The 14,007-nt window shown below is 37.9% G+C and overlaps 1 protein-coding gene across 5 annotated transcripts in view; it reads right to left on the reverse strand.

Annotated features, from left to right (window-relative positions):
- The window catches only part of LEF1 (lymphoid enhancer binding factor 1), a gene marked incomplete at both ends in the record, with an annotated part of 110,832 nt that extends 97,075 nt beyond the window's left edge, over window positions 1-13,757 (reverse strand). For all 5 annotated transcript variants that reach the window (XM_081333239.1, XM_081333238.1, XM_081333242.1 and 2 more), the window contains 3 exons: window positions 9,282-9,412; window positions 10,747-10,807; window positions 13,548-13,757. In XM_081333239.1, the coding sequence (XP_081189365.1) occupies window positions 9,282-9,412; window positions 10,747-10,807; window positions 13,548-13,757 (402 nt within the window). The remainder of the gene's footprint in view (window positions 1-9,281; window positions 9,413-10,746; window positions 10,808-13,547) is intronic.
- Between the last annotated feature and the right edge of the window lie 250 nt (window positions 13,758-14,007).

A 14,007-nucleotide genomic window follows, 5' to 3' on the forward strand; every position in this document is an offset into this window, starting at 1 on the left:
AAGGAGGGATTAAGTAGGGAGTTAGCCTTGAGTTGTGATACAGCTGCAAAGATCCAGGACTGGTACCCACCCACCCCAAACTCCATGGAATCTTATCTATCTATTCCCAAGAGAAGGCAGGGGGGCAGAGATCTACCCCGAGGCCCCTTTCTTGTGGGGTACCCCAGGGGTCGGTTCTCTCCCCCCTCCTTTTTAACATCTATATGAAGCTGCTGGGTGAGATCATCTGTGGCTTTGGGGTGAGGTATCACCAATATGCTGATGATACCCAGTTGTTTATCTCCACCCCGAGCCAACCTGGTGATGCCCTTGACGTGATGTCCCGGTGCCTGGAGGTGGTGTGGGTCTGGATGGGAAGGAACAGGCTCAGCTGAACCCCTCCAAGACCGAGTGGCTGTGGATACCGGCATCTTGTATTGTCCAACATGTTCCACCTCTTTTGATGGGGGGGAGCTATTGCCCTCCTCAGAAAGGGCCCGCAACTTGGGTGTCCTCCTGGATTCATGGCTTAATTTGGTGGATCATCTAACTGCTGTGACCAGGGGGGACTTTGCACAGGTTCGCCTGGTGCGCCAGTTGCGCCCCTTTTTGGACTGAGATGCTCTATGCACAATCACCCATGCCCTTGTCACTTCTCACCTGGATTACTGCAATGCTCTCTACATGGGGCTGCCCTTGAGGTGCACCCAGAGGCTTCAACTGGTGCAAAATGCAGCCGCGCGGGTGCTTATGGGAGTATCTCGATACTCCCATGTTACACCACTCCTGCACGAGCTGCATTGGCTTCCGGTTGCCCTCCAGGTGCGATTCAAGGTGCTGGTAATTACCTTTAAAGCCCTACATGGCTTAGGCCCGGGATACTTGCGAGACCACCTGCTGCCAATGTCAACCTCCCATCGCCCGGTTCGCTCCCACAAAGTTGGCCTCCTCAGGGTGCCGTCGGCCAGGCAATGCTGGCTGGCAACCCCCAGGGGAAGAGCCTTCTCTGTGGGCATGCCGACCCTCTGGAATGAACTGCCTCCGGAGCTGCAGACGGCCCCTGACCTTCGATCATTCCACCACGCCCTGAAGACATGGTTGTTCCAACAAGCAGGCCTGGACTGATCATGGTTTTTTAAATTTGGTTTTTATCAGCTTAAATTGTCCTTTATTTCTTTATTTATTGTTTAATTCTTTTTTAATCTTTGTATTCTATGTTTTTTAATTTTTTATTGTTGTGAACTGCCCTGAGTCCTTAGGGAGAAGGGCGGCATATAAATTTAATAAATAATAATAATAATAATAATAATAATAATAATAATAATAATAATAATAATAATAATAATAATAATAATAATAATAATAATAATAATATAAAACAGTCTGGGAAGATTCCTATACTGTAGACAGAATACAATAAAGTAGTTAGCTTGAATTCTACATGTGTATATCTGGTTACTTGCATCTGATGCCAATACAGTATAGGTTTCTGTAGCTCTTTTTCCAATTGTTGCTTTTAAGGTTAACAATATAAATTTTCCTTTTACTTTGCTTCTTCAAGACCCTCTGACACTACTATTTTGTAAAGAAGGGTTCAAGTCAGGATGGTTTCTAGTAGAAACAATCTGGTGCCTAAATCTTACACTTTCCTATCGTTCTTCCCATCTACTTCACCCTCCTGGCCTCCATTCTTCCCTGTTTTTTCTACAGTTCATCAAACTTATCCAATCATTGAAGGCGGGAATACATGTAATTGTAGTTGTTACTATGGACTGGGTCGCTAACATTTTATATATATATAATAATCCCTCCCTGATATAGCTGACAAAGCAAGAAAGAGCCTGTGGCCTAGAGGTTAACATAACTGCCTAACGTGCAAGCAGCCCAGGTTCGAATCTCAGAAGGGTGTGGCTGGCTGATGAGAGCAAAACAGCTTGAAATAACTATACCAGTCTCCCTTTAATTCTTTGTTAGCAATCCAAATTATATATCAATTTCTATAGTTTTCTGTTATTACATTTGTCTAACTGGGTGATCTTGCACAATAGTAAAAAAATAAAAACAAAAAGATATAAACAGTATATATAAACTTTTAGTACACTAGCACCACAATCAATATTTTTACATTTGCTGGGCAATGAGGTCAGCAACTAGCAATTCATTTCACCTGTACAGTAGTCCTTGATTTACAACAGTTCATTTAGTGACCATTTGAACTTACAACAGCACTGAACAAAGTGACCTACGACCGTTTTTCACACTTACGACTGTTGTGGCATCCCAAAGGTCACAAGATCAAAATTCAGATGCTTGGCAACTGGTTCATATTTATGACAGTTACAATGTCCTGGGATCAGATGAGAACGTTTTGCAAACTTCTGACAAGCAATGTCAATCAGGAGCCAGATTTACTTAGCAACTGTGTTTATTAACTTAACTCCAGTGTTTTGCTTAAATGTGGCAAGAAAGGTAGTAAAATGGGGCAAAATTCATTTAACAAATGTCCCACTTAAGAACAGAAACTTTGGGGTCAATTGTGGTCGTAAATTGAGGACTACCTGTATTTATTTTAACAAAGAAAATAGTGTGAGTGAATGCAAAAACTAAAGAGGAATAAGTTTGCCTATGAAGATTTTTGCCAGAATATGAGCAGGTTCATTGAGGAATTGTAAAAAAATAAATAAGTCAGCTTAAATCCTGGAATGTTTTACATGTGGAGGTGAAGACTGGTCATTAAATGTTATACATGTGAGTGTATGCATAGAATAAGGAATAACAAAAAATATACAATGTCCTCTTACTTTAACAAAGACATTTAATGAATGTTTGGATAAATGTATAAGGAATGCTTGCGATGACATTAGATGTGGTCATTGGACACGAATGTTAATCTACTTTTTTGTGAAGGCAATGTTATGCAGCTGGCTGAAGTCTGGAAAGGTTGTCAAATATTAAACAACAAGGAGTAATAATCCAACAATATATTGAAGATAAAGATAGGTGTGTTCAACAGGAAAAAAATGAACATTTGCAAGTTATATAGGGAGTGAGAAGAAGTACAGTAAGTAAATAAACATGTACACTTTGATAGAAAGTACATCTCAGATAAAGAAATAGATGCAGAATCTTAAAATTTAAATTTTGGCAGTGAAATAATATGTACTATATTGTCTATTACGATGAATGAATGCATATAGAAAGTCAAAATAGTAGCATATGAAAATGTATTTGTGAATACTTTCTAATATGGAAAGGAGATTTGGATATGTCAGGAGAAACAACATGTGCAATGGAAAAATGAGTGAATGTATAGAAAACTGAATGGCCAATGTTAAAGAAGTACCATGAAGAGATTTGGTATAAGCAGAAAATTTTAAAAACAGAATTGCTAATCATCAAAGAAGAGTCATCAAATCAACAAAAAAAAAGGAAAATAATAATGGAATGTATGAGATCTTTAAAAAGACAGAAGTGAGAAGACACGGTAGCATATGAAGTGATCAATGGCTGAAGTGAGAAGAGGAAGGGTTTGCAAAAACAGTAAGCACTATATGGTGAATTATATAGATATAAAATAGATTTTTGTTTCCTTTTCATGATCTTTAATCTTTAATTTTTGCTTACTATTCCTTACTTGGCACTTGACACAATACTGTTCATCCAAAAAAGAAGTAAAATCCTGGGCATTTATATATGCACTGGGTGAATGATGGTTTTAAGTTCAATAAACAATCCTGCCCTTTAAAATATTCATATAACATTATTGTATGCATAGTCTTCCACATTAAATAATTTCATTCAGCCTTTCCAAACAATGCTACCATTAGCTATGCAAGATGGAGAAGAAAGGATATTAAAGATATTTATTTAAAATGCTTATATAGCCAAACCTTTGTTTAAATCCATTATTATGCAGAGAAACACAAGTATGCATTCAATATCATTTGAATGAACCACGAGCACTGGAATTTTGTCATGTCTTAATCCTTTTAAGGTGTATGTATATGTGCATATGGGCATATTTTAAAATCTACCTGAGCTCAAAATGTTATTTTCTTAGTATCACTTGGTAACGGACAATCTCTGTTGGCCAAGAGGTAAAGAAAACCATATCCTTTCAATGAATCTTTCCATGGAACATAAACATAGGCAGATTGCAAGGAGAAAATGCAAAATCTTTCACTTCTCTATAATCAAATTGAAAGAGTTTGACCTTTAAGAAATACATTTTCTATGGTTCTGCAAATTTCCAAATTTTACTATTGAAAACCTTTGAAAATTACCAAGAAAAAGATGCTACAATTAGGAATATGTAATAAATGTACTCTGCCAATTTATGTATAAGAATTTTTTCCCTCCAAGAACAGTTTATTTTTTAAAGACTACAGTACAAGAACAGTATAGATACTATAATGTACATATAATATACAAGATTATATTCTTAACTATCTGTGCATCCTCTGGCTTAAATTATTGCTTGTGCTACACTATTTGCCACAATATGCCTTCCTTCCTTGCAATTCTTTAAGAATTATATAAAAAACTTTCAAAATAAAATAAAAGCATTGTACTCTGAAATTAAAATTAAATTCCTTTCACCATATAATCAGGCTTTTAGTAACATGTTCTCACATTTGGGTAGCTTCTATTCACATACATATTGGATATCACTAAGATTGGGATGCTTCTTAAAATGAAGGTAAGATTCAACTTTGATACTGCAAATTACATTTATAGCAGTTTTAAAAACTTAGTGCTTAGTCATTTACTATTCAAGAAAGCATATGGCTCTTCCATTGAGCAAAATATTTTTAAAGTAGCAATCTAATAATTGCAACAAGAAACATCTTACTGAGAATCCAAGACTACGTAGCACAGAATTAGTTAATGTTGCCAACCCAAAATTTTACTCAACCTCTAATCTAATTGCTTGGGAAAGAGATGCATACAGATTGGTCAATATGTGCAGTTATTTACAGGAATAAAAAACATGAACGTATACATAGCTCACTTTCTTCTCTATCCCTTTCCATTAGTTCCCACTCTGCTATGTCAGGAACTGCCAAAAGGGGACCCAAAGCTATGCTCACAAGGATTAAACATCTCAAACATTTGTGCTACGTGATAGCTTGCTTTGAGAAAGGCAGGCTTTTGCCTTTCAGGGCTCCACCTGCTTCTCCTGCATCCTTCCATAGTTTATAGCAGCTTCTTAGTAAATCTGATGGTTGTAACTTCAGACATTCCATGATAATATGATGAATTTCAGAAAGAAAGTAAGCTATGTAAAATATAACAGGAGAGCTTTTGAAAGAAAATAAGTAACTGTTAAAAGATTGTTCCAACAAAAAACAGTAATCATTCTCATTGTTTATAGCACAATTTATTATTTTAGGAAATTCACTATATTAGAGTAAGGTTTTTATAGATTTTTTAATATTTCACATAATTCAGCCTACTCAAATTTCTGTATGCTTAGTTGTTATATATTACTGAAAAGAGATTTTGTAAACAAGATATGATGAGGAGTTATCACATAATATATCTTGCTCATGGAAGGAACTATGCTCTGTAGCCCAACGATATGAGTAAAATTAGAGGAATCAAGATGTAGAAAGAAAACTCCTAATACTGTAGATGCCCAGACTTACTCATCCCTACATAAAGCTGCAACTTTCCCCCAAATAATCTAGAGTACCATACATACAGATACTATATACAATTTATCTAACAGAGTGCAATTTTGAAATCATAGCATCAGAATGTACATTGAAAACTGTGCCAAAAGACACTGACACATATATTGCTGTTCTACTACACTACCACATTCAAATACAAGTGCCCTATTAGCAATATCCTTTGGCTTGGCGTCTTATGCAATATGCATTCAAGTGTTTATATGAGCTGCATTAAAACATATTTTAGAGAATTTTTGTATGTACATTTCTTTTCAAGAGTATTTGCAGATGATATACTCAAAATATTCAGGGTTGCAGAATTAGATTAGCATCCCAAGAAGAGGAAAAAATCACCAAGGGTTGCACACTATACATGTTTTTCTCCACGTTGAAACAATGGCAACAGAACTTTTATTAGATAAGGGGAAAGTATATAAATCTTGTAATGGGATTCATTACATTCCCTGAACATGAATAAATCAATAAACTGAGTATAAGCTGAGAAAAAAAAAGCTGTTGCCCTTGAATTTGAACCATCATTATTTGAACTGACACGGGCAACATATATAGTCAATAGGTGAACATTTTGTTATGCTAATGAGAAATTCCACGTATGTAAATAAAACAGATCCACAGATATGGCTATTTCAATTCAACCAAGAACCATTTCCATGTAATCTATCAGAGCAGTCTATTTATTTATTTATTTATTTATTTATTTATTTAACAGATTTATATAGCCACCCAACTCACACATAGTAACTCCACATGGCATACAACAGTCCTCACTCTGAATCTGTCTAAAAAGAGAAAGATGAAGAAGCTGTGACAGAAAGTGGGGGTTCTCAAACTGGTGTATGCCAAGAAAGTACAAATCATGAGAAGTCTAGTGAGTTTAGGGGAAAATCCTCCTAAAGACTACTGCAAATATCCCAATTTTTTCCCTCTCAATTTCCTCCCCAATTCAAATTACTTCCAATTCTAATCCTAACCCTCTATTCACTTCCTGTGTTATGGGATTTCATGTAAACTCTATAATTTTTTTAAAACATACAAGGTGAATGAAATCATAAAGAATTTTCCATCCTATCACTGAATGACACAACCCACAATAAAACAATAGGAAAATACAAAATAATGACTAGCTTTCAACTTGTTCTGTACCAGCCTGCTACCGCCCCTGCAGCAAAAACAGGGACGACCCCTTTACAAACGGCAAGAGGCTGGAATAAAGCCTGCCAAATTTATTCACATAAAACAAGAGCAAGACAAGACACCAACCATAAAACACGAGCTAAGACGCAGGAACAATCCAAGCAGTTGCCTTCAGCAAACCAGCCCTCCCACACATTCCCCTTAAATACAGTTCAGGGCGTGGCCTCTCTGTGCCTCCTTCCGAGGTGCCCCATTGCCTTCCTCTGTTTACTCCTGACTGACTGCCTCCTGCGTCGGGCGTCCTTGAACAGGGCCAGCTGTGGGTCATCTTCATCCATGCTGTCAGGCTCACACAGCTGGGTCTGCATCGTGACCAGATGAGAGGGGCCTTGCTGGGGGCTCTCATCAAGCTGTCCAATCCCCTCAGCAAGCTCTTCAACACTCCCCTCCTCCTCCTCTGAGTCGTCCAACCCAACTACCGAACCCACAGGCTGACCCTGAATCACAACACAACTATGGTAAAATCCCTAGTTCCAAAGTCTTCAGATATTTGAAAATGTATTTCGCTAAGAGTATGCCTTTTTGTTCAAAGAGGTACAATAAGTAGCTGATCAAGGTAATTACAGTGATATAGGAGAAGATACATTGATTATTTCAGAAAATGAACAATATTATTATCACCTTGTAAAGTCCCTTTACTACAAATATGTTTGATATAAGTTCTGGGAGACTATTGTGCCATACTTTCTATTTTCTGAATTATCAAGCAAATCATTAAGTGCATAAAAGACTCAGAAATACTGATAGGTCCAATACTGATATGATATTTAGCATTAAAATTATTCTCTTCTCTTCAACCATCACATTTCAGTTTAGGCAGAAATACAAAACCATTATAAGTTACTGGCACTCTCCAATACAGTTTCAACCTATTCATCAAGCCAAACCAATTATTAGTCTCTAGAGGAAGCCAATGAAAACATTTTGTAGAAGATAATATTTAACTATAAATTTTTAATTGTTTCATATATTGAATGTTTGGGCATTTGGCTTGTTTCTAGACAAATCGTAGCATGCTAATATACAACAAAATACTTCATGTTTGGAAGTATGCACATCACTGTGCCATCTCTTCTCAAAAGCACTGCAGATAACATTGCAATCCACCATCTCTAGATACACAATGCAATACATTCATGTTTACTTAGCAGTAAACCCCACCAACTTAAAACAGGATTACTACTGAAACAGATCAGGTTATTTTTAGACCATTTGAAACATGGCAGACTACTAAACCAAGTTTGCCATTAGATGCACAATGTCCCAGATGAACAAGAAATTTTGAAATTCTGTCTATATGATAAGATATCACGAGGACCTTTTTATATGCCTGCATAATACTTTAGGATTATATGTGCATTTTATAGATGTGTGTTAAATTCTATGTCTCATGCAATCAGGGCTCAAAGACAGTTGAAATCATAAAGAATTGTGTGCCATGTAAAACAAATACATTTTAACATAAGCTGCTTTAGTACATTACAATTCACTTCACTTTCCATCTTTATAACATTTCAGTGTATAACACTTAGTGTTATAATAATCTTAGAGAGCACAATACCTTAAAAACTCAGAAACCCATAACCTCCTGTGGATTTTCCACCATGACTTAAATAATTTAAGCAAGCCCTAAACCAACACATTTACATGAATGAAAAATGCCCAACGAGAAAAATAACATTAATCTTTGGGACCGTGAAAAATTAGCTCTTGCAATAATTTTCAGTTTTAAAATATGTTATTGTGGATATCAAATGGATAATAGCCCTAGCTTTTTGTCTGAAGTATTGTCAATACTGAATACTTGTTCCCATTTTTATATTAATATAAAGGGAAAAATTTTGCCCAGCAAAAATAGATAAGATTGTCTTACCACTAGCCCAACTCAAACCCCAGATTTATTGGGTTTATCTAGTAAGATATGCTGGGGACTTCAGTCTCTTTAAACCTAGGTAACCACTAATGGAGCAGCCTTACACATGTTTCTCAGAACTAATCAGCTTAATTGAACCAATGAAGCTTAATCCTAAGAAAACTTAAAAGAAACTTAACAATTGCTTTGGCAACTGCCAGCATCTACAAAGATGTACTTCATAATGAACATCGCAAACATATGTCAATGGTTACATCTGCTATTGAAGTTATACCACCCAGTCATTCTGTACAATTTACCCCTTATGCTCTATTACAGGTTTCTGAATATTATTAAAAATGTCTGTATGCAATTAGAAATGATTCTGAAGAGAAGAATTTCCACATAGCAGGAAGGAGTCTTCTGAAATGTTATCAAAACTAAATATTTGCTGCTTGGTAAACAAAGCTTGTCTTTCCAAAGTTAGCTTTCCTTCATTCATTGCATTAAAAACAACACAGAGACACAGACACATATGTATATATAAGGAAAACACTTACTGTTCTAGGAATTGGTGGAGAAAGAGATCCATTAGACATATATGGATCATTGTTCATATTTGGCATCATGATATACCCGGAATAACCAGAATAAGGTCCTTTATTGTACAAAACACCGTCTGTGTGTTTACCTGTAAAAAGCAAGGGTTATTTTAGTCTGTTCTTTACATTTCTAATGTAAGAGAAATTTTCATATAACACGATCTTCATCAAGCAGCTTTAGCATTTTTTAAAGATTCATCTTTGCTTTCAGTCTTTTCTTAGTTAGGTTTTAAAACCTCTTGAAAGAATATCAGCATATAAAATTTTAGCTTTCCATATAAATGCTGTGTGATAGGTTGTACAGTTTGACTATTAGTGAATATTTCCAACCTTCAAAATAGCAGTCTGCCAGGTCTCTACAATATTAAAACATCAAATAAATCTGTTTACGCCTACAATGTACAGAGAAAATATTTATATACGTGGCCTAGATGTGCTTTCTCTAATGATTAATATGCACTTTATAAAATGTGTAATTCTAAAACTTTAGTAGTCTTTATATGTGCCGCATGATCTGGCTTATTCTGATTGGGCCAATTAGAAGCAATTAAGGAAAAAAGAGTTCAGGCCGGCATACAACAATACCCTGCTGGTATTGGTGAGCCTGTTCATTAGAGGAGACTCCATTTTTGATCTGCTTAATATCTAATTTAAATAATAATGGCTAGTTTGCAAGCCGTGTAAGTTGGATTTAGGTTGTCCATATTTATTGACAAGTCCTTCACAATTACTGGATAACGGAAGGCATGTCTATGTTGAGGATTTGACAAGAAGCTGAAATATTTTGTGGTTAAAAAAAATTATTCGCCTAACTGGGCTCAATGAAATAACTTTATTTGACCAAATATCCAGCAGGCCTTCTTACAATTCTTTAATTAGCAGTACTTTAGATCTCCAGTGCATCGTTTGAATTAAACCGATTCCTTCATCACAGTTTTGAAAAAAGGGTTTGTTATTAACCACTTTTGTAAAGCAAACAAATAAGCAAACATTTGAGCACATAAAATAGTGCTGTCCTGTCTTGTAAGAATAGCATACATATACTTTCCTAGCAAACAGATAAGAAATGTATCTTTTAAAAACTATATTTTAAAAAAATGGACACTGGGTTGATTGGGGAAACATTCCCATGGCATAGAAACACAATGTCAGCTGGCAAAATCACCTTCATAACCAACAACCTGCATTCAAAAAGAATGGGTTTGGTTAGATGGCCCACCTATACAGCTTTACTCAAATGCTACAATAGCCAAACTAAATAGGGTTTAGCATCACAAATCCACCATCTCAACAGTGAAATCCAAAGACCATATAGTGTATTATCTAACCATAATATATACTGACTGGGATCAATAGATGTATTTCCAATATGATGGGAAACTGCCAGGTTGGTTAAACCTGCTACAAACACGACATATCTTACCTTCCTCAGGATGTTCTCTGCCTTTTTCATAAGCTTCCTGAGACGGGCCTTGCCTAGACACCTAACCAAAAAAACAAACAAAACAATCACATATGATGTCTACCATCTTTTGTGGTACATTGACCCCATAGTAGAAAACTGTCAGTGTCCAAGTTCAGTAAAAAGTATTTTTAAACATTTTACAGGACAAATAAACTAAAGCGAGGTATGTCCCACTTTTCTCTTTTTGCTATAGAAGAATGGCTTCCGTAGTCCGTAGATGTTCGTTTTATTGAAAATGGCATTATTAAAAACTTTTCAAAAAAACTCTCGTTTGCTTTAATATAGGTATGTTAACCAATACTTTATGTAACTCCTTTAAAGTTCATGATTAATTCTGTAATCTTGCTAATTTCAGTCCAAAAATATTCATGGCATGCTATCATATGATCTTATGAGTCATATGAACATGCCTTCAGCATGCCATGAAACTTATTTACAGAACAAACCAATGCACATCTATTCAGAAGTATTACAATGTTGAATGAAGCTTATCATGTAAACATTAAAAAATGGAACCTTATGGGAAAAGGGCACTCACATTATGCTTATTCCTTTTTTTATTGAAAAGTTTTACAATACATTTTTTAAAAAGACAAAACCCCTCCCAACCCCCTCCCCAACCCTCCCCAACACCTCCCTCCCTTCCCCCTCCCCCCTCCCCGACTTCCCAGAGCTCAATACAGGGTATAAAAATACAAGCAATCATAGTCTACCTTATGCAAACAACAATAAAATATTAAATCTATCGCACTTTAACTCTTATGCTTATTCCTTACAAAAAAGGAAAAGACATACTATGTTAGAATTCATAGTAACCACTAGGTATTAACCAAATAACACTAAGTTTGTTAACAACAATCATTTGAACAGGCTCCTAGCTTCATTGTAATCAATAAAATGTTGTACAAATTGATGCATTAATTTTGAAACATTAGAGACCATTCAGACAGTCTCTTTTTCACTGTAACATTGACATTTTGTTGCATGAGAAAACAACAGGTAACTCTTATGCACAACAACAAAACAAAAAGAACAGAAGTTATTTTGTTATTGGAGAAGATAGGAATACAAGTGTCTTTTCCTAGAATAAGCAACAATTGTTAACAAATAACCAGCAATTTAGTGCTGCTGTTTTATAAAACTCAAAGTTAGCTGCCAAAAGCCTGTCTCATTCTGCCCAATGGTAGGACCAGTCCCACTTCACTGTGACACACACACACACACACACACACACACACACACACACGTACCTACCCATAGATAACATTGATCGTGAGTGGAATTTCTTGGAGCTAATATGCTTGGGACCCTTTTCCTAATTATTAGTAGGGCAGGGCCCATTGCTACATTCCTAAAATATTTCTACATCAACTCCTGCCAGAAGCAACAAGAAGAAAGAGGCTCTTTTGACTTATGAGCAGCTATTACTATCTCTGAGCTACCCAGGCTACAGAATAACACTTCTCCAAACTTTCAGGCATCTTTTTCCATGTAAACAAATTCAGACTTATTAATGCATGAAGCAATGCAAGCAGTCGATGCTTCCTTTATGCAAATATGCATGCAGCCTCTGTTTTCCTGCAGTTGCAGTGGGCTTCTCAATTTATAATCAACTCTTAAATCTGAATGGAAATCTCTGTGGTTTTTTTGGAGGAGAATTATGTGACCCTTTGCCTGACAAGATCTATTCTTGTAAACTGTTGAGAATGTTATGAGTAGGGGGGGAAAGGGCAGAATCTGTGTTATTGTCCTGATCATGCCTCTATGTTCTCAGTTCCAAGCCTACTTTTACATCAGGATAAGGCAGGGCACCAAATATAATCACAGTACTATACAGAACACCCAGCACCAAATTCAAGAGTTTGAATCTCAAAGCAGAAGGGAGGGGGGGGCGGTTACAGTTCATCTTAAACAGCTGTCTGCACACAGAAAAAAGGAACCAGTTTGGCGAAAAAAGAAAAAGAAAGCCAATGGGCAAAGGGAGAAAGGCTACTAAAGTGGCATTTTAGCAGCAGTGTCCTTGTCTCTCCTCCCCACCTCCCTCCCTCCCTCCCTCCCTCCCAAGTTGGGGATAAAGTAGCAATAAGATTAAACTCTGGGTAAACAAATCACTCGTTCTGTTTCAGCTCCTGAGCGAGCCCAGGCTCTACATCTCAAGGGCTGGGAGGGGAGTGCAAACAGCTTCAAACTCCGCTCTCTCCTCCCACCACTACGCCAAGCGCTATTCATTCATGGGGAACAGAGGCATATCGGTTTTCAAAGCGCCGTGGTCAAAAAAAATAATAAAAAAAAAACTGTAACCCACTTGGCGGCTTGCAGCTTCCCGTTTTCCATTCTGGGCTCTCCTCTCTCTTCCCCCCCCACCCCTTTTCCTTAGCTGGCCGTGGAAAAAAAAGAAAAGAAACGAGGGAACTTGAACAAGGAAAGCCCTTTAAAATGAAAGAAAAAGAACCATCACTTTTCCCTACTCGAATCCCCGGACCGACTCCAGGCCAATAGATGAAAGCAAGCCGGAAAAGGTTTTCTCCGCGCTCCCACCCAAAGGGAAGCCCACCCAGAGAGCGAAAGCGGACCGTCTCCCTCCGGGCAGGGCTCTGTTGCTCCGGGACTCCCGCTGCTACTACTACCCCTTGAGCGCCGCTCCTTCCAGAAACTTTCCGCCGCTCCACACTCCCCATCAGCCGGGGAGCAACTCTCGCTGGCCCTTCGCACAACCGCGCATCCGAAGTTTAAACCCACTCCCTTTCCCCGCTGCCTACCTCGTGCCCGTTGCTGTTGGGGATCGTTTCCGACTCGTTGACCAGCGACGACTTGATGTCGGCCAAGTCCCCTTCTTCCTCCGGGTGGCTGATCTCGGCGAAGATCGTTTCCTTCTGGGGGTCACCCTCGTCTTTGAAGGGGATCATCTCGTCGGTGGCACAAAGCTCCGGGTCTCCGCCGCCGCCGCCGCCTCCCGAGAGCTGAGGCATAGTGGCTTTTCAACCCCGGGAATAAAGGAAGGAGGGCAAGGAAGGAGGGAGGGCAGAAAGAGAGGGATAACAGGAGGACAGGGAAGGAGCGAGGAAGTTAAAAGGCTTTGGACGCCGAGCTGGCTTTGCGCTGCACTCCTACAGCCTCCCCCCCCTCCGCCCCCCCTCTCTCTCTCAGCCTAAGCGCAGCGCTCTCCTCCCTTTTCCACCCCATCCATATCCAAACACCTGGGGGAGGGGAGAGCAAGCA

The sequence above is a fragment of the Vipera berus genome, assembly GCF_964194415.1.
Source record: "Vipera berus genome assembly, chromosome: 7".
Taxonomy (NCBI): Eukaryota; Metazoa; Chordata; class Lepidosauria; order Squamata; family Viperidae; genus Vipera; species Vipera berus.